This window comes from Remersonia thermophila, chromosome 5 (genome assembly GCF_042764415.1).
Source record: "Remersonia thermophila strain ATCC 22073 chromosome 5, whole genome shotgun sequence".
Classification (NCBI taxonomy): domain Eukaryota; kingdom Fungi; phylum Ascomycota; class Sordariomycetes; order Sordariales; family Chaetomiaceae; genus Remersonia; species Remersonia thermophila.
Genome location: NC_092221.1, coordinates 389,095 through 408,230, shown reverse-complemented (window position 1 = coordinate 408,230; position 19,136 = coordinate 389,095). Strand labels below are relative to the sequence as shown.

General features: G+C 64.0%; 5 protein-coding genes across 5 annotated transcripts; 4 read left to right on the top strand and 1 right to left on the bottom strand.

Moving 5' to 3' along the window:
• Positions 1-1,931: 1,931 nt before the first annotated feature.
• VTJ83DRAFT_5341 (uncharacterized protein) lies at positions 1,932-4,344 on the top strand (the record flags this gene model as incomplete). The annotated part of the gene is made up of 5 exons (XM_071011931.1): positions 1,932-2,056; positions 2,259-3,014; positions 3,065-3,271; positions 3,368-3,630; positions 3,692-4,344. 5 exons carry the CDS (start codon positions 1,932-1,934, stop codon positions 4,342-4,344), a joined length of 2,004 nt encoding a protein of 667 aa, XP_070864716.1.
• A 4,092-nt stretch (positions 4,345-8,436) lies between these two features.
• VTJ83DRAFT_5340 (uncharacterized protein) lies at positions 8,437-12,026 on the top strand (the record flags this gene model as incomplete). Its single annotated transcript, XM_071011930.1, has 2 exons — positions 8,437-10,161; positions 10,233-12,026. The coding sequence occupies 2 exons, from the start codon at positions 8,437-8,439 to the stop codon at positions 12,024-12,026; spliced, it is 3,519 nt and encodes a 1,172-aa protein (XP_070864715.1).
• Positions 12,027-12,716: 690 nt separating this feature from the next.
• Positions 12,717-13,879, bottom strand: VTJ83DRAFT_5339 (uncharacterized protein; the record flags this gene model as incomplete). The annotated part of the gene is made up of 2 exons (XM_071011928.1): positions 12,717-13,402; positions 13,546-13,879. 2 exons carry the CDS (start codon positions 13,877-13,879, stop codon positions 12,717-12,719), a joined length of 1,020 nt encoding a protein of 339 aa, XP_070864714.1.
• A 704-nt stretch (positions 13,880-14,583) lies between these two features.
• VTJ83DRAFT_5338 (uncharacterized protein) lies at positions 14,584-15,899 on the top strand (the record flags this gene model as incomplete). Its single annotated transcript, XM_071011927.1, has 2 exons — positions 14,584-15,492; positions 15,576-15,899. 2 exons carry the CDS (start codon positions 14,584-14,586, stop codon positions 15,897-15,899), a joined length of 1,233 nt encoding a protein of 410 aa, XP_070864713.1.
• A 527-nt stretch (positions 15,900-16,426) lies between these two features.
• On the top strand, positions 16,427-18,473 carry VTJ83DRAFT_5337 (uncharacterized protein; the record flags this gene model as incomplete). The annotated part of the gene is made up of 5 exons (XM_071011926.1): positions 16,427-16,592; positions 16,672-16,801; positions 16,856-16,985; positions 17,080-17,212; positions 17,281-18,473. The coding sequence occupies 5 exons, from the start codon at positions 16,427-16,429 to the stop codon at positions 18,471-18,473; spliced, it is 1,752 nt and encodes a 583-aa protein (XP_070864712.1).
• Between the last annotated feature and the right edge of the window lie 663 nt (positions 18,474-19,136).

Below are 19,136 nucleotides of genomic sequence, written 5' to 3'. Positions count from 1 at the left end.
GTGCCCCCATTGCCATGGAAATGCTGGAACTTGGACGTTGATGCGATGGCATCTGGTAGTGCAAAGCTCCCGAGGCCCGAGAGAGAGAGAGATTGGCAGAGGACGGCGTTGAAGCATGTAACAAGCTGTTGTTGAAAAGCTACCTATCTAGATGGGCCGAATCGCTTGCAATATTATAATCCCCCCCAAAACACCAGCAGAAAACCTAACCCGTGAGAAATAGACCAGTCTTGCAAAAAGAAATATAAGAAAAAAAAAGAGAGAGCGAATATATCCTTCCTAGCTTCTATCATCCCCCTCATAAGGAAATCCGCTTCGCTTCGGGGTTTTCCAGGTATCGTGAAGCACAGAGTCCTTCTATCTTGTCTATGCAGTTGTGTCGTTTCCTCCTCCCACCTCCCCGGCAGCGCCTCAGATGGCGAACAACGTTGCCTGAGCGGTTGGAACTCGTGAAGCATCGTGGACATTCAAAGTGCTGACGGTAGTGGAAGCTCCTGATGTGGCGGTTCCGGTGACCGGCCCGCCGGTAGACCTTTCTGCAGCCGGGCACAAAGGCATTGATACCTCCGGCGAGCGGGCTGGCCAGGGGATTGAGCAGCGTGTGTCGGGTCGCCAAAGGAGAAAAGATTCGAAGCCTCGAGGTGGGTCAAAGCCCTCGACAGGAGGTTCGAAGCATGCGACAGGCTGCGAGGCTGTGGCCAAGTCATGGCGGGTGTTGCCCGAGACGGAAACCGCTGCGAATGCTGATGCCGGACGATCGAGGGATTCCTCCAAGAGCCCAACCAGAGATATCGGATCGTCATCACCTCGGCTCTGGGAAAGCACGACATAGCTGCTGGCCCAGGGATGACCGGTTCCTGAGACCAACGCAGAGTTCGGAGAGGGCAAAGCGGCGGAGGCTACGGCAAAGGAGAAGGCCAGATCCGGGTAGTGAAGCGCATCCAAGGGGGCATAGCCTGGTTCGCCACGGTTCCTTTGTCCTAATGTCTGATTCGGACCAGATTGCGAGAGGGTCTGCCAAAGGAAACCCAGGTGGCGCACGCGACGGGCCAAGCGGCGGAACAACACCAGCTCAGCTGCTGTACATGGCTGTTGTTATGGGGATAGCATGGAGCCGGGTATGGAGCCGGGTATGGAGCTGCGAGGAGCGCTGGCGTTCTACCGCCCGCTCTCCCCCAAGGTTCCTCCGCTGCCCTTACGTCGGCTCGTCGTTCCAGCAGAAGGATGTGCTGACGATTCTTGGTACCCGGGTTGCGGTTCGCTTTTCGTCTCGGGATTTAAGCTTTTCTTGGCGCCGCTCCCGATCCACCCGACATCTGCGAGAGCCCCCTGGACATGGATCCATCCCTTCCCCACTGGGCCGACGTCGAATCTTGGCCCATCCCATGGCCTGGTGGGTCCAATTTTGCAGCCTCGGCTCCATCCCCAAGGAAACTGCGAGGCCTTCGGAAGTCACGGCTCGTCCGATTTCCGTCTTTTTTTTTTTTCCATGGGATGGGCCTGTGGAACATGTGGAACGGGACATTCAGGTTGTTTTGCAAAACCGCCTTGCCTTAGGTGGTACCTTGGCTTAGTGGACGGGTAGGGACCTTACCTCAGGTAGAGAAAGGAGAATTGGATCCGGTCCCTATTACAACCTCTCTCCAACCCCGACATTGACCCCCAGCTAAGCGTTGGCCGTCCAGTGTCAGTGAGGCCTGGCCCCCTCCCTCCCTTTAGTAGTAGACCCGCCTTGTTTTCGTCAATCGTTTGGCAGCCAGGTAGTTATAGGTACCCTCCCCTGATCCGGACCCTCGGCTCTCTCGGACCCTAACCCCCAAAACGTCCCAACAACAACGACTGTCCCAAAGATTGTCGGGTTCATCTTTCCATCCGCCTCTTCATCTTTTCTTCCTCTATCCGCCTTTCCATCCAGGCGTTCGCGTCGCAGCATGTCGGGGCTGGATGCCAACAGAACAGCCAACACGAGACCTGCCCCGTACGGAAGAGCCTGTACGAGCTGTGCCCGTGCCAAGTGCAAGTGCTTCTATCGCTTAGACGGCAACGATTGCGAAAGGTAAGCATGCAAGACGTCATGGAGGAGGGGGGGGGGTGAGAGCTGGCCTTGAATTCCCCGTTACCGTTAGCTCTTGTCTTCCACCGACCTAGACACGTCCGGCGGGCTCCAGTTCCGGAGACGGAGCGGCAGAGTCCGAATCCCGTCTGGACGCGCTCCTTGTCTTGGCCGATCCTAGTCCATCCCAGGCTGACCGTTGTAGATGCCACCGGTTGAAGAAAGAATGCATCCCTTCCGTCTCGATCCGCAAGCGCAACGGGAAAAAGACCCACGTCTCTCGGACCGCCCAGCTCGAGGCCAAGCTTGAAGACCTCGTCAGCCTGCTCCGCCACCGGACCGGCCCCGTGCCCGAGGGGACCCCGTCGCATGATGCCTCGCTGGCCACGACCGGCCCGACCACGCCAGCCTGGAGCACCCAGTCGTCCACCACCCAGTCCGAGTATAACTCTCCTCAGCCTACCCAGCCATCTGCCCTCCCACCGTACTATGCTTCCTCCCTACCTCCTCCTCCCCCTCCTCAGAACCCCTCGAACAGCCATGACAGAGGAGGAGGAGGAGGAGGAGGAGGAGGGGCCTGTCCGCCACCTCTAGCCTCCGTTCCAACGGCTGGAGCCACCACCAACCCCCCAACGGCCAACGGCGCCGCCCCCTTGACCTCGCCAATTCCCGCCTGCGTGTACGTGCCCGACCCCGTCGAAGCCGCAGCCTATCTTGACACCTTCCGGAAATACTACCTTATCTTTCTGCCCTTCGTCCACCTCCCTGCCACCATGACCTCCGAGAAGCTCCGGGACGCGTACCCGTTTCTCTGGTTCGCCATCATGACGGTCACCTGCAAGCACGCCGACCGCCGGTTAGCCATGAGCGACGCCCTCAAGAGGTTTCTGGCCCAAAAGATGGTGGTCGACCACGAAAAGAGCCTGGACCTGCTGCTGGGTCTCGTCATCATCATGGGCTGGTACGTTCCCCCCCTCCGAGACGTTCGCGATGCCTTTTCTAACCTTCCAGGACCCACTATCACATCAAAGGAGACAAGTCGATCCTCTCCGTCATGGCCTCTCTCGCCAAGTCGTTGGTGTTTGACCTGGGGCTCAACAAAGTCCCCAGCGAGCCGTACATCTCGGCTTGCCTCAAAACGCCGTTCCACCCTCCGGCCAGGGAAAAGACGCAGGAGGAGCGACGAGCCGTCCTGGCCTGCTTCCTGCTCACCTCGCAGTAAGCCCAGCCCGGCCTTCGCCACGAGGAAGAGAGACGGCCCGTTTCGGGTGCAACCCTCGGCATCCCATCGACGCAGCGCTGACCGTCCCGCAGGATTTCCTACGCCATCAAGCGGCTCGACTCGCTGACCTGGACATCGCACATGGACGAATGTCTCGTGGCGCTGACCCAGCACCGGGAATGGGACGGCGACGACCTGCTGGCCGCTCAGGTCAAGATCCAGCTGATCATCGAGCAGCTGACACGAGCTGCAGCGCAGTCACCCGACGGTGTCCCTCCCAACTACGTCTTGTCGGCGCTACGCACTCAGCTGCACAACCACAAGGCCCAGCTGCCTCCGCACCTACAGCAAAACGGTATGTCACCGTGGCGGGGAACGCTTGTTTGGCCGTCCGCCATGCTAACGCCCGCTCAAAGACACCATCCTCAGCGCCATCTCGTACGCCGACCTCGCCATCCACGAGCTCGCCATGACCCGCCCCAACCCCGCTCCCGCTCCCGCCAGCAGCCTCATGCGCGACATGCAGCGCTACGAAGCCCTGGAAGCCTGCCTCACCGCCGCCAGCGACTGGTTCGACCGCCACTTCTCCATCCCCAGCTACGTCTACGTCGGCATGACGTTTGGGTCCTGGTGGAACATGGCCCACTGCCTGCTCACGCTGTACCGGCTCTCGGTGCTCGACGACGACCCGGCGTGGGACTGCCGCGCGGTGCGGAAGCGGCTCGACCTGCTGGCCGTGCTGGACCGGCTGGAGGCCGGGTTCCAGGAGACGGCGGCGGCGAGGCGGCTGGCGGCGGGGCTGACGGTGGAGGAGGACATCTTTGGCAAGTTTGCGAGGTTCGCGAGGTCGATGCGGGCGAGCTGGGGGTCCGAGCTGGCGGCGAGGGGCGCGGCGGCCGGGGTGGCGCCGCCGCCGCCGCCGCCGCCGCCGCCGCCGGGGGACGTGGCCGTGGTGGTGAATCAGACCGGGGTGCCAGGGGCCGAGGGGGGGTTGTGCATGACGTTTTTGCAGCAGGACGACTCGGAGGCGTGGATTGCGGGCTTGTTTGATATGAACTGGGAGGTTTGATACCTTTTTTTTTTTCTTTGTTATTAAACGAGAGAAACAGGCGGGAAGGAGGACCATGGAAGGCAAACGCAATTAAGGTTTGTATTGTGGGGGGGGGGAGGGGTTCTCGGACGCCCTCCTACCGTCTCTACCATAAAACTCGTATACTGCACACTGCACGCTAGATACCCAAAAGATACATCCCTTTCTTTACCTAAACGCCACCTGTGCAGTGCGGACTCAACAAAGCAACGCCGTCAATACCCCCCTTTAGGAGGCTCCTTTTTGGTTTGTTTTGTTTTGTATCCCTTTGCATCCTACCGCCCACCCTCGCACGGGTTTTCCATATCAACAAGCTACGGCAACTCCGCCCTCTTGAAGCCCCCCTCCTCCTCCTCCTCCACAACGACAGCGCAAGACCGTATCCTGCCTGCCTGCCCGGGCAAGGGCGTCCCCACCAGCTCGGCCACCCGCGGCCCCGAGCTCTCCACCACGACCGCCCGCCCCGCCGCCGCGAAGCTGAGCGCCCGCGCCCGGTCGCCGCCGGGGATGAGGCACGCGGGGACGCGCGGAGCGGCCGGGCCGAGCGGGCTTGGCATGGCCGGCGGAGGGAAGCTCTCGGGTTGGCCGGGGGTGAGCGGCGAGACGGGAAAGACGGGACGGCAGGGCGAGGGGCCGGCGGCGGCGGTGAGGGCGCTCACGGGACGCGGGCCGGCCGCGGAGAAGGCGGCGCCGAGGCACGTCAAGCTGGCCGGGGACATGTACCGCGTCGCTGGCGACGGCCGTTCGTCTTGGCGTTGCGGCTGTTGCTGTTGTAGCGGTGGTTGTTGTGGATGATGATGATGCTGGGCCGGGCGGTCCTCGGCGTGCTGCTGGATTCCCATCATGCCGATCGCGGCTCCCACCGCCTCGTCCATGCCGCCGCCGCCGCCGGCAGCCATCCCGCCCTTGCCGTCCTGCTCCATCCCCTCCACGCCATGCTCGCCCGACACGTCCTTTGGGCCCTCCGCCGTGACGACCGCCCCGCGGATCCCGCCCTGCCTTCTCCTCCAGAGGAAAAAGGCCGCCGCGCAGCCGAGAGACGCGGCGAGCACCGCGCCCGCGGTGATGCCGGCGGCCGTGCCGGCGGAAAGACCGCTCCGCGCGGCCGCTTTGTCGTCTTCCTTGTCGGGACTCGAGGAGGGGCTGTCGCCCGTCCGGGATGCAGGTGGGGCGGGGTCTGAGGTTGAGCCTGTTGTTGTTGTTGTCGTCGTCGTCGTTGTTGTTGTTATTGTTGTTGTTGGATCTGGACGGGTCGCGGACGAAGCGGCGGCTTCTCTCGTCGTCGGCTCTGCTGCGCCTGCTGCTGGCGTTGTGGACTTGCGGGTGGGTGATGGGGCGGTTCTGGTGCGCGTGCCGGGGCGGGAGGAGACGGGGGAGGCGGATGAGCGTGTGCCGGAAACGCGCCGGGTGGATGTCGTGCGGGAGGTTGCGGCGGGAGAAGACCTGGCGGTGCGGGTTGATGGCCGGGAGGTGGTGGTTAGGGTGCGATCCCGGGCGCGTAGAAGGACTGGAGGAAGAGCCGTCGGTGGTGGCTCGGAGGCATTGCTGCGGGTATCGTCGGCGTTGAGGTCGGCATGGACGCTTCGCTGAGCAAGGGCCGCTGGCTGGTTGTTGTGAGGACCCATGTCAGCTGGTTTCCCTACAAGAGATGAAGAGAATCTTTTGCGTACTACTGCTGCTGGGCTCGCCCGTGGTAGGTAGAGAGCGCCACCCGTCACGGCGGCGGCGAGGAAGAGGGTCAGCAACGGGAGGGTGGTTGTTGACTTCATTCAGGGGGACTGGAGACGCTGGACTCATGGGGCAGATCAGAGAGAATCAGGCTCCGAGGCATGGAAGAACCCCGGGGAGAGCAGGCCATGCACGATGCTGAAAAGAGAACGTCGGCAGCCCGGACGGAGGGCCATGGCAGTCGATGGCGGTGGCACCTCTGGCCCGGCTTTTCCACACGGCCGGGTAGCCGGTCATGCTGCCGATAGGAAGACGCGGCCCGGCTTCTGCGTCACGTAGAGGCCGGACCCTATGTGCCGGCCGTTGTGTCGCGTCGGCTTGTTTCAAGGTTGGGGCCGTCACCCGAGGTTGGCTCCATCGTGGAGAAGCCTGTACGCATATGCTACGTAGGGACACATGATGAAATCTTGTTTGCCATGACAAGGGATTCGCGAACCATGGTTGGCGCGCGTGTATGTGTGGTATTGCTGTCCATCGGTTCATATGGTTTGCCATTGTTTACTTTGCACGGCGCTCCCCCCCCTTCCGCTCCCGCAGACGACGAGAGAATCGTTCAAGCGCATCCTGCCATGAGAGCCATGAGGGCGAGGAGAAAGGTCCGAAACTCGACGTCGCCGGCCTAAGCTACCCGAGGCCGGTGTGTCAGCGGTGTTGGCCCAAAGAGGCCGTTGTCGAGCGGCCGATGTTTGCTGAAGCCCGACGTGATCGGCCGGGACCGAGACAGGGGCTGGGTCGGGCCGCCTGGCGGGGCTGCCAAGTCGCCGGACACACCCAAAGCCCCGACAGGTGAGCTCGAGCAAACACCCCAGCGGCCATGCGCTGTGTTGTGTCGTGTTGTGTTGGGGTTCTTGTGTTTGTTCACTAAAGTTATGAGCGAATCCATGGGACATTGCCGAGCCCTTGCCGAAAATGGACTGGACCCAGCGGACCGGGCGGCGGACCGGGACCGCGCTGGGCTCATGCATCCCCACCGCGCGTTGCTTTTTCCGGGGGGGAGGGGGGATTTTCTGGATGCATGGCCTGATACATGGAAGGTTGCCGTTGCCTATCTATCCTTTTGTTCTCCTGGACAACTACTAACTAGGTATAGTTACTGGTTGCCATCGCAAGAAGAGCACGGCGTCCCATCGGCCAGATACGCGACAGCCCCCAGGGCCGAGATGGGCCTGGCAGACTGGCGCTGTAGCAAGGTCAAGGTCAACGTGCTGAGGTAATATCACGGTTGCAGTGGGCGTGCCAGCCGAATAATTAAACACAAAGCTGCAGCAACCATGGCATGTCGTGCATGCCAAGCTCCTAGCTGGAACGGGGGGGGGGGGGGGGGGGGGGGGAGGGCGAAGAGTTGCAAACAAGACGACAAATAACTACACAGTAATATTAGTTAATTATACCGGAACTACCCAGGCACTTCCAGGTTGACCAATAGGAGCTATGGACATAGCTACCTAAGGTAGGCAAGGTAGTAAGGTACCTAGGTCTGAACGTCGACCGAGAAGAGATGAAGTTGATCCCTTGGCCTGTTGTCGACCCATATTATGTTGCGCTTACACAAGACAAAAACGGGAAGCCAGCTCAGGTCAGGTAAGGTCCCGTCCGGTCCCGGGACCGTCAGGGGAAGTCAAGGTGAAAGTGAAAACGGAGCGGTTCCGGCGCTCTGGTGGCATGTGGGGCAGCGCCCTCGTTTGCAATGGACGACGACGTGCGAGTGGCTCTGCCCCAAAATTGCAATTTGCATTCGTCACTTCCAGCTCCCTTCCAGCCCCTTCCAGCTCCCGGTTCCTGGCTCCCGGTTCCTGGCTCCCGGTTCCTGGCTCGCGGCTCCCCAAGCTCGTCAACAAGGTCCGCTGGGGCTGGTTGCAGGTGCAAAGGCGCAACGGCGCCTTCTCGAATCGACCCAACAGCTCCTTCGTCCTGGAACCCTCGACCTGGCTGGGTGGGGCCTGGTCTCGTGTTACCCGTCTTTCTTCTCTCCTCCGTTTGTCTCTCTTGTTTCTTCTTTTCTTCTGGCCGCTGTCTCACTCCCTTTCCTGTTCAGCCGCAATGCCCACGCGCTCAGGGCCTTCTTCTTCTTCTTCTTCTTCGTCTGGCCTGACGTGACCGTTTAATTCTGCTTTTTGCACACCACTGTGTAGTTAGTTGCATAACTACAAGTGCATTGTGCTCTTTTTCTCCTTGACCGTTACGCTGCATAATCCCGGGTAGCCAACGTGGACCAAAAAGTAAACATCAACAACAAACAAACCTCCCGGCTGTAACCACAAGCTCCCTCGCAGCTCGCCAATCCCCCCCCCTCCCCCACCGTTTCATGCGTGGTCCATCCCCCCCAGCTCAACTACAAACACAATGGATGGCGACACGCGCCAGCCCCGGCCGAGCGGTATCCCCCGCCCGTCCAAGATCCCCCAGCCCTCGAGGCTGCCCATCCCACGAACCCCCTCGCTCCGAACATCTCGATCCCGAGACACCCTCGATCCTGCCGACGCCGCCGATGCATCCTCCGGCCTGCGTAACCCCAAGCTTCGTACCACCCCCTCGCGCGACCACTTGACCGCCCGCGCCCCGGCGGTTGCCCAGGCCTCGTTGCCGTTTCGTGCCGTCTCGTCGCCTCCGGCCAGGACTTCGTCCTTGGGCCGCACGCCGGCCAGCTCAACCGCCTCGGCGGCGGCCACCACCCCTCAGCCTCTCAGGGTCGCCCGGGGCGCCCCCGCCGCAACCCCCGGCCTTCGCTCGAGCTCCTCCGCCGCGCACTCCCTCAGGAGGCAGTCGTCGCACCCGTGGATATCGGCCGCCGTGCTGCCCCACGACGCCCAGGAGGACGCCGCAAACGGTTCCGTTCCGGGCGACAGCGGCCCCTTGTCGCCTCTGTCCCCCAAGTCGTCCCGCTTGTCGCTGGCGGAGCGCACCGTCGAGACCCTGTCTCGTCTGCCTTCGTCGCCCGCCGTCAAAGGCCGCGCGGCGGCGTCCTTCTACGGCGCTGACGCCGCCCCGTGGAAGCTCTCGTCGCGGTCCTCGAGCCGCGCCTCGAACGACAGCAGGCCAGGCTCTCGGTCCGGCCCCGACGACCGCCTGCAGGCGTTCGCCCTCCGGCCCCTCTCTCCCATCGAGGGCACGCCTCCCTTGCGCAACCAGAGGAGCGTCACGTCGCTGCCGACGCCGTCCGCAAAGACCTTGTCCGCTCGCTCGTCCAGGACATCGCTGTACGGGCTTCCGCCGCCCAGCGTCGGCGCTTCGCGGGCCGCGAGCCCGAGCCTCGACAGGCACCTCCAGGATGGGCCCCAGCCGGCCCCAAAGACGCTGGCCCCGCGGGCGCCAACCAAGCGGCCCTCGGTCAACGGCCTGTCCAAGAAGCCCTCCACCAACGGTCTCTCCAAGAAGCCGTCGACGTCGGCGCTGAACAAGGGGACCGGGATGCCGCGCAAGACGTCCGTGGTATCCCACAGCTCTTCGTCGACGTCGCTGGAGGGGACCGGCTCGTCGGTCGCGTCCGGGAGCACCGGAATCACGGGCGACTCGGAGCCCGGCCAGTCATACAAGAAGGCGTCGGCGGCTCTGCGCGAGCAGATCGCCAAGGCCCGAGCCGCCAAGCGCGCCGCCGCCGCCGCCCAGCCGGCCTCGTCCGACGACGCTGCCGCCTTCCCCGACGCGGCTCGCGACTTTGAGCTCTGCGCCGACCCCTTCAACCAGCATCGCGACGACAAGTCGCTTTCCAAGGTGCTCAAGAGCCGCCTGGAGACGGCCCGGACGAGCGGCCGCCTCAACATCGCCGCCCTGGGCCTCAAGGAGATCCCGTCCGACGTGCTCAACATGTACAACCTCGAGTACATTGGCGATTCCGGCGGCGCCTGGGCCGAGAGCGTCGATCTTACGCGTTTCGTCGCTGCCGATAACGAGCTCGAGATGATCAGCGACGCCGTGTTCCCCGACGTCGACCCCCAGGTCCTGGCCGAGGACGACGACGGCCAAGGAAACATCTTTGCCGGCCTCGAGACGCTCGACCTTCACGGAAACATCTTGGTCTCTCTGCCCATGGGGCTGAGACGCCTATCGCTGCTCACCTCGTTGAATCTGGTATGTTTTTTCTTTTTCTTTTCGTTGCCATCATCCGAGAGCGTTGCCATCCCTCGCTGACCGCAGCACAGTCCCTCAACCGCCTGTCCAACAACTGCCTCGAGGTCATCTGTCAGGTCACGTCTCTCAAGGACCTCAAGCTCGCTGGAAACCTGCTGTTTGGCTCTCTGGACCCGTGCCTCGCGCAGCTGGAGAATCTCGAGATCCTGGACCTGCACGGCAACAACCTGTCGTCCATCCCTCCCGAGTTCGCTCGGCTCTCGCGCCTCCGCATCCTCAACATCAGCGAAAACGGCTTCGAGCAGCTTCCCTTCGATATCCTGGCCCGCCTCCCGCTGACGGAGCTTGTCGCGCGCAAGAACCAGCTCCAGGGAACGCTCCTCCAAGACGGCGTCGACAGCCTGCCCAGGCTTCAGGTGCTCGACGTGTCCAGCAACCAGCTCGCGTACCTCTGCTCCTCGGGCAAGCTCGTCTCGATGCCGGCCCTGCACCAGCTCTGCGTGTCCGTGAACCGGCTGCAGGCCCTGCCGAACCTCGGCGGTTGCTCGAGCCTTGTGACACTCGCGGCGGAGGAGAACAACATCAATGCCATCCCGGAGGGCTTTGTCCAGCTGGGGCAGCTGCGGTCGGCGGACTTTTCGAGCAACGACATCCGCGTGATCCCGAACGAGATTGGCCTCATGGAGAAGCTGGTCAATCTCCGCCTGAGCGGCAACCCGCTGCGCGAGAAAAAGATCAGCTCCATGACCACCGAGGAGATCAAGACCATGCTCGCCCAGCGGCTGGAGCCTGCCGACGATGCCGCTCCGCCCGAGGCGGCCGAGCCGACGGAGCCGGTTCCGCCTGTCGACGACGACAAGCCCACCCCTCTTTCCTCGACCGCGGCCACCGTCGCTGCCACCGCTACCCAGCCCCAGGCTCAGAATTCCCAAATCGACGACGACGACGACGACGACCACTCGGACCTCGATCGCTTCCTCACGCCCCCCACCTCCGCCCCGGCCTCTCCTGCCCCTCACCGTTCGCAGTCCCAAACCGCCGACTGGCCCGTGAAGCCGGGCGGCGTGCTCGACCGCTCCAACACGCAGTCCTCGTCCCTGCATCCCGTCATCTGCTCCAAGCTCGCCGCGAGCCACATGATCGGCGAAATCCAGCTCCACCACAACCTGTTCGCCGCCCTGCCCGACAGCCTGACCTTCTTCGCGGAAACGCTCACGGCGCTCTCGCTGGCGTACAACCAGCTGGTGGGCGAGACGTACCTCGTCGAGACCCTGGACCTGCCGGCGCTGGAGGAGCTGAACCTCAGCCACAACCACATCACGGGCCTCGGCCCGCTCGTCGGGAGGCTGAAGGCCCCGAAGCTGAGCAAGCTGGACGTCAGCTTCAACCGCCTCTCCGCCCTCCCCGGCTGCGGAAGCGGAACGGCGACGACAACAGGGAAGCTGCGCGACGCGTTCCCTGCCCTGACCGTCCTGCTGGCCTCCAACAACCACCTGATGGACCTCGAGCCCGAGGCCATCGCGGGCCTGCGCGTCGTTGACGTGGAGAACAACGACATTGCGCACCTGAACCCGCGCATCGGCCTGCTCGGGGCGGGGGGGCCGGCGTCGAGCGCGGGCCTGCTGGGCCCGGCGGGGCGGCGCTCGAGAGGTTGGAGGTGCGGGGGAACCGGTTCCGGGTGCCGCGGTGGAACGTGCTCGAGAGGGGCACCGAGGCGACGCTGCGGTGGCTGCGGGGGCGGGTGCCGGTGGCGGAGCTGGGAGGGTGGCGCGGGGAGGACGGTGAGGGGGATGAGGTGGATTGAGCGTATTGTATACAAGTCTCATGGCGGGTGTGCAGGTTGTTGGTTGTCCCGCCCGGCATGAGCCCGAAGAAGCGTGTACGATGAGTTGGTTGTCTGCTGCGCGGCACAGCGGCCGTGGAGCTTGTTGCATTCTTTGCTTCTAGGGGAGGGAGCACACGGACTGGGCTCTCTTCCCCTGTGGTATTCTTTTTGGTTTCATTCCCGTTGTTGTTCCTGTTCGTACCTAGAGCGCTCTCTCTGTCCGGTCTAGGCGGGCGGTGGTGGGTTGTATGGGCCTGGCGCGGGAGCGGGAGCGGGAGCGGGAGCATACAAGGACGTTATTTTTTTTTTTTTTTTTTTTGGTAATAGACATCACGGATGGATGCTCTCTGTCGAGTTGTGCGAAGCGTGATTGAAACCTGTTTTTATCCCCCTTGGATTGTACAATACATTGCTATCGAGTCTCGGGACTCTCCAAGGAACGGTAGCCAGCCGGGCCGTTAAGCCCGTCGAGGTTTCTGAAGCTGGGTGGTAGATGTGGACAGAAACTTTGCGTAGTTACCATGTACATGCAACGATTCTTTTTTTTCCCCTTGAACCACCCAACCCCTTTGTCTACCCACTCACTACACTATGGTTCTATGGTACATACAGTCTCGCCACGGGTGACCCGACCTGACCCGACCTGACCTGGCTGTTCTTGAACCAGCCATCCAAGCCTCCCCCCCCCCCCCCCAAGCCAGCCAGCCCAACCGCTTTTCTCTTTCTTTCCTCACCAAAGCCACGACTTGCTCTTCTTCTGCCCCTGTTCCGCCTGCTGCTGCTCCGCCGCTTTCCTGGCCGCCTCCGCCTCTGCCTCCGCCTTGGCCTTGAGGTACTCCCTTCTCTCGACGGCGCGGGCCAGGTCGCTGTCGCGCACGCCGGCGCCGTCGTCCTCCTCGCTCAGCGACTCCCAGCCGAGGCGGCGGTCGCCGGGGCCGTCGCCCTCTTCCTCGCGCTTGAGGTTGGAGGTGAGCCAGGCCCAGAGGCCTTTTTGCCCTGGTTGCTGGTCTTGTTGTTGTTGTTGTGGATCATGTTCTGAGGAGGGGAGGGAAACGGTTTCGGTTACGGACGTCGGATGTGATGATGATGCTGCTGCTGCTGCTGTTGATGATGATGGTAATGACGATGAGGGTACGGATTCGGTTGAGGAGCTGGAGGAGGACCTGGCCGGCTCCAGGACCGGCGGGAGGTTGGCGAAGAAGGAGGAGCCCCGGCCCTCGCCGCGCTCGCGCTCCAGGTGCTCCTCCACCAAGGCGATCTGCTCGTCGGTGGCCTTGCCCAGCATGTACGCCAGGCGAGCGGCCTCGAGGCTGTCGGCCTCGAGCTTCTTTTGGGCCTCGATCCATTCCGCCTTGCGCTTCTTGTTGTACCGCACCATGTCGTAGACGGTGTACATGGAGGCGACGCCGGCGAGACCTGAAGAGAGGGGACGGAGATGCGTCATTAGCATGCGCCCGTCGTGGGAAGCCATGGGGCGGGTTTGGAAAAGGGGGAGGGGCGGTTGCTGGGAGGGGTTCCCTCCCACCCCTGGTCATGAATTGGAAGAGGAGGTTGCTCACCCGTCAGGGCAATCAGGCCCAGAACCGTGATGCGATGGGCCGAGTCAAAGAAGCGGCGGCTGTTGTCGAGGATGCGGTCCAGCTGGGACACCTGCGCCTCCTTGGCCCTCCGGTGCGCCTCGCGTAGCCGGGCTACCCTCTGCTCGGGGGTCTCGACGACGGAGGAGCCGGCGGCGGGCTTGGAGGCGGAGCTCGGAGGGGACCGCGGAGGGGCCCAGCGGCCACCGGGCGGCGGCGCGGCGGCCTTGGATCCGGCATGCAGGTTGTTGGCCGTGAAGCGCGTGGCGTCGGAGACGGTCCGCGGGGCAGCGGACAGGCGGAGGGCCGGCCGCATTGTTGGAACGGAGACGGGGACCGGGACGGCGACGGCGACGGCGACGGGAACCGGGATGGCGAGGGAGGTCAGAGACTGGCGAGGAGGGGATGGGTGCCGAGCGGTGGTGGTGAGCAGAAAAAAGCTCCCATTGGAGACTTTGGTTGGAGGACGTCGGATGGAGCTCGAAAACGGGTTTGGCTTTCGGACCTCTGGTGATCCGATTGCCAAGCCAAAGTTTTTCGGGCAGAGCTCCGGGGCCGCGGGCGCAGGAGCAGGACCTGGTTGCTGGCTGGACCTAGCCACATGGGATGTGGCGGCCGAGGTGGGGGAGAAGGGCGGGGGGATCTCATGCGGGGCACGGGTGTGTGGCGGTGCATTTGTTGGCTCTTCCGTTGTGGGCTCAAATCCTCATGTCTCCATGCATTCCCAGGGTTAGGGGTATATGTGGGTGTGTGCGCGTGTGTCGAGCGTGAAGAAGCGTCGAGACTTTCCGGATCCGGTGTGTCCCCATCTCGTGCAACGGAAATTTTGGCCGCAAGCTTCCAACAACCGGCTTGCCCGCCGCCGACGCCGCCGCTGCTGCCGCCGCCGCAAACCAGACCCGACCCGACCCGACCAGAAGAGGGAGAACACACAACAACAAACCAACAAACCACCCCGGCCCGGTCGGCGTCCATTGGAGGTCGTCTCCCCAAGAGGCAAAAAAAAAAAAAACCACAGCCATGAGGCGTTTGCCAAGGTTACCGGCCCCCGCCGCCGGCCTGGTGCCGTCATCATCCTCGATGGGATTGACGACGACAACGACGACGACGACGACGGCTCTGCGTGCGCCCGCCGCCTCCGTCACCGGCACCGCCTGGATCCCCAGCCCCCGCCTCGGCAACGACCGCCGCCACCTCTCCACCACCGCCCCGAACGCCGCCCGCCTCAAGAAGCCCACCTTCGAGTTCGACCTCGACCTGGCCCCCGAGCACGAACCCGAGACGCACACCCGCCGCCAGCCCGTCGCCGCGCCGTTCCGGTACCCCTGCGGCCGCCGCAACGCCCCGCGGCCCGACGAGCTCGACAACGACGCCACCTACCGCCCCGCCGAGACGGCCGACGGCCTCGAGGAGGTCGGCGGCCTCGCCGACTGGTGGGACAAGCCCGAGCACTGGGGGCCCAAGGGCGCCGCCGAGTACGTGCGCAGCGTCGTCGGCTGGTTCGGCCCCGTCGAAAAGGTGACGGACCCGGCGCTGCTCGAGGTGCTCGTCAAGCGGGCCGTCGTCGAGGCGCTCGCCGTCGCCCGCTCGGCCAAAGGACGGTCGCTCGAGGCCCGCGCCGAGGTCGAGCAGGTCTTTGCCCACACCGCCAACGGCGCCTACAAGCTGCAGGACATCGTGGCCGTCAGCATCCAGCCCAGCGGGTCCGAGGTGGCCACCCTCGAGAAGGCCGAGGCCGCCCGCGTCTGGGACGTGCTGCGGGGCGCCGTGCCCCCCGACGGCGCCGCCGGCCAGGCCAAGAAGAAGAAGAAGCGGCTCCTGCAAAGGACGCTCGTGCGTCCCGAGCACGCGCAGGAGCTGATCGATTCGCCGTCCTGGGATAAGGGGTGGAAGAAGGCGGTGCTGCGGAATGCCGTGGCCAAGTTCTGGGTACGTTTCTCTTTTTTTTTTTTTTTTTTTTTTCTCTCTCTGCCCCAGCCATGCTGTGCTGCTAACTCAGCCCGCCCCTCCAGGCCGCCAAACGCATCCAGCAGCTCACCGGCCACCACATCGCCGACAGCAAGCTGATCGGCGACGTGACGGTGGGCGCCATCCTCAAGATGCTCGAGGAGCCCGTCAAGCCGCCCAAGCTGGCCGAGCTGCTCCAGAACAAGGCGGCCTTTGAGGGCCTGCCCAACGTGCGCGTCTTCCCGCGCCGCGTCACCCCCATCGACAAGGACAAGATGGAGGGCCGCTGGAAGATCATCACGCGCGAGCTCAAGGAGCGCGACCTGCCCATCATCGGGACGGGCGGCTACAGCGGGGCGGTCGAGAAGAGGTGGGTCGAGGGCAAGTAGACGACGGCGTGAGGGGGGAAGAGGGACGGTGTGGTGTGTATGTTGTTTGTACGTGGACAGGAGGAGGAGGAGGAGGAGGAGGAGGAGGAGGCTGGATGGATGTGCTTGGCTGGGCTGGATTTCGCCTCTGCCGTGTACCATGTATAATTGTCTAAACGATACATATGACCTGTTTTGGGATGGATGGCTTTGCGTTCTGTCTTTGGTGATGTTGCTCTGGTGGTTTTTCTCTCCTTTTCTTGTTGGTCCTCCCCGTCAGGGTTGGCTGTGAGGAGATGTTGCTCCTACGTCAGGGTTATGGCAAAGGGGACGGAGGAGTGGGGACGTCTCCGATGCCTGGCGCAACGAATTGACGACCTACGCTTCTCTTTACCAGCACAGCCAACTGCCGTATGGTTTGAGTTTCCTTCCTTTTCTCTCTGTTTTTCTCTCACCCTCTCTGGCTTGCTCTTGGAAAACTCGTGGCTGTTAGAACTTTTTATTTTTATTTATTTGTTGTCGGTGTGACTTTGGAGAAAGGGGGTGAAATGACCTGGACTCCTGACAAGGTCGCCTCGCTCCTCAGCGGGGTGAACGATGAGACCCCATGTGAGAAGTTGAGAGAGCTGCTCTCAGCCATAAGAGAGCCCGATGAGCCTGACCTTGATAGCTTGGCCGGTCTTGTCGAGAAGCTCGCCGATGGGGCAAGAAACGGTGAGCTCTTGTACACCATACCTCGATACGCCGTTGGGACGCCGAGGAGCTGACTTGTAGGTGTTGTATATCGGCAGCCTCCTGGAGGGTTCCCCTAGGCGACTCCGGGCTGTTGGACCATGTGCTCTCGGTCGTGCCCGTCACGGAGCCGCGGCACCCCCTCAACAAGCAAGCCCTTCGTCTCCTCGGCAATGCTTGCGCCGACTGCGGTACGTCGTTTCTTACGTTCCTCTTCGTCGCAGACAGCTGACAGCCTCGCAGATGAGAACCGGGCTCGCGTCGTCGCCGCGGGCGCGCTGCGCTCCGTCGTCATGCCGCTTCTCGCAAACCCGGCCGCCGACGCATTCCTCCCCTTTGCCATCGCCGCGTCGCTCAACCTCTGCGTGGACTACAGTGAGTGACGAGCAACCCGCGTCCCTTGGTGGTGGTGGTGGTGGTGGTGGTGGTGGTGGGGGGGTTCATGGCCTCTGACGCACGCACGCCAGAGCCCGCTCAGGAGCAGGCATCCGAGCAGGGCCTCAGCACGTTGCTGGTGGACATCATCTCGGGAGAGCGGCTCGAGGCTTGCGAGGGCTTCTTGGGCCACATCATGAGCCTCTTGGAGCTGCTCTGCAACCAAGGTAATGGACGAATGCGGCCCTTCCAAGCGCTTGGACCTAGAAACGCCTTGGTGACTGACGCGTCGCAGATTCCGAGCCCAAGGTGGCCAACCCCAAGACGCCTCTGCACCTCCTTGCCTTGGCCACCAGCGACCGGTACGACGCCGACCTGGACTCGTTCCTCGAGATTTGCACCCCGGCCCTGGCCTACCTCACCTACCAGGACCTGCAGCCCGTCGTCCTGCAAGACGGCGGCATCGAGCTGCTCCAAAGGGCGTTCCAGCAGCTGTACACCCGGTTCGACATGGCGGACCTCGGCTCCGACGCGGCGCAGCAGCTCAAGCAGGTGGGAGACGCGTTCCTCTCGGTCTTTGCCGACGTCTCGGCGCTCCCTGGCTTCGCGGACACGTGCCGCCTCGACGGCCGCGTCGCCGAGACGCTGCTCGGCTGGCTCTCGCTGTCGCCGGAGCCGTCCCTCGCCCCCCTCCCGACGGCGGCGTGCCTCGTCCTCGGCAACCTGGGCCGATCCGACGAGGCGAGCACCGCCCTGCGAAGCCGCGTTCTCGGGCCCTTGGCCGACATCCTCTGGCGCGCCATCCCTCCGGCCCTCGCCCCGTCTCTTCCTCCCGCCGGCCGAGCCTCCCCCGCGCCGCCCCTCCAGCTCATCCACGCGTCCCTCGGCTTCCTCAAGAACCTCGCCATCCCCGCCGCCAACAAGCCCGCCCTGGGCGCTTCGCTGCTCGAGCCGGCCGCCGCCGCTCTCCTCCCCCGCCTGTGGACGTCCACCCGCACGCAGCCTCAGCTCCAGTTCGGCGCCGTCTCGCTGACCCGCCTGCTGCTCGCCGGCTGCTCCTTGAACGCTCGCCGGCTGTGCGCCCCGCTCCCCGACGCCGGCGGGCCGGACCCGCACCCCAGCAGCCTCGACCTCCTGCTCGCCACCGCCGCCTCGGCCGACGACGATCCCATCAAGATCGAAGCGGCCCGCTCGGCCGCCCAGGTCTGCCGCATCCTCCACTCGTCGTCCCCGGCCGAGACGTTGGACCCGTCCTGGACCTGGCCTGCCGCCGCCGCCGCCGCCGACGCCGCCCGGCGTCATCCGACCTTCCGCGACAGCCTTCGGGAGAGGCCGTCGTCCAAGACGACGCGGGCCAACAAGAAGAGCGCCTCCTCGCGCGCTTCTACGCCGCCCACGCCGGCCGCATCTCCCGCGCCCTCGTCCTGCTGCTCACGCACCCGCGCTTCCCCTCGCTCCGCTCCGAGGCCATCTTCACTCTGGCCCTGATGACGCGGTCGGCGGCCGGCGCGAGGGTCGCCCTGCAGGTTCTCCCGCCGCCGTCGCCGCCGTCGCCGCCACAACCTCCGTCGTCCGCGACATCTTTTTCTTCTTCCGCGAGCCCCGACCCTTCGACGTGGCAGGTTCTCGCCAAAGCCATCGTCGGTTCCGCCAAGACGCCCGGCCAAAGCAGCAGCAGCAGCAGCGACGACGACAACAAAAACGGCAACGCGGGAGAGACGGCGTCCGCCCGGATCGCCGCGGCGTTCGCGGCCGCGGCCCCTTCGTCTCCGACCGCCTCGCAATCTCGTCCCTCGGAACCAAACCCACCCCAACCCCAACCCCAAGACAACCACGGCCACGGCCACGACCCGGGCGCCGGCCCCGACACCGACCCCGACCTCGCCATCCAAAAGCTCTCGCTCCGCCCGCAGCCCCTGGACGCGCCCTCCCACCGAACCCGCCCGCCCGCGCAGGTGGCGGCCATGGACCGGGAGAACGCCATGGTGCTGGCGGCGGCGCTCCTGCGGCGGTTCCCCGCGGAGCTGGCCGGGCCGCTGCGGGCCGCGCTCGAGGAGGTCCTATCGCGAGGCGGGGAGCTGGTCGCCGAGCAGCGGGCGCAAGGCCGCCAGCACTAGCGGGAGGAGGAGGAGGAGGAGGAGGAGGAGGAGG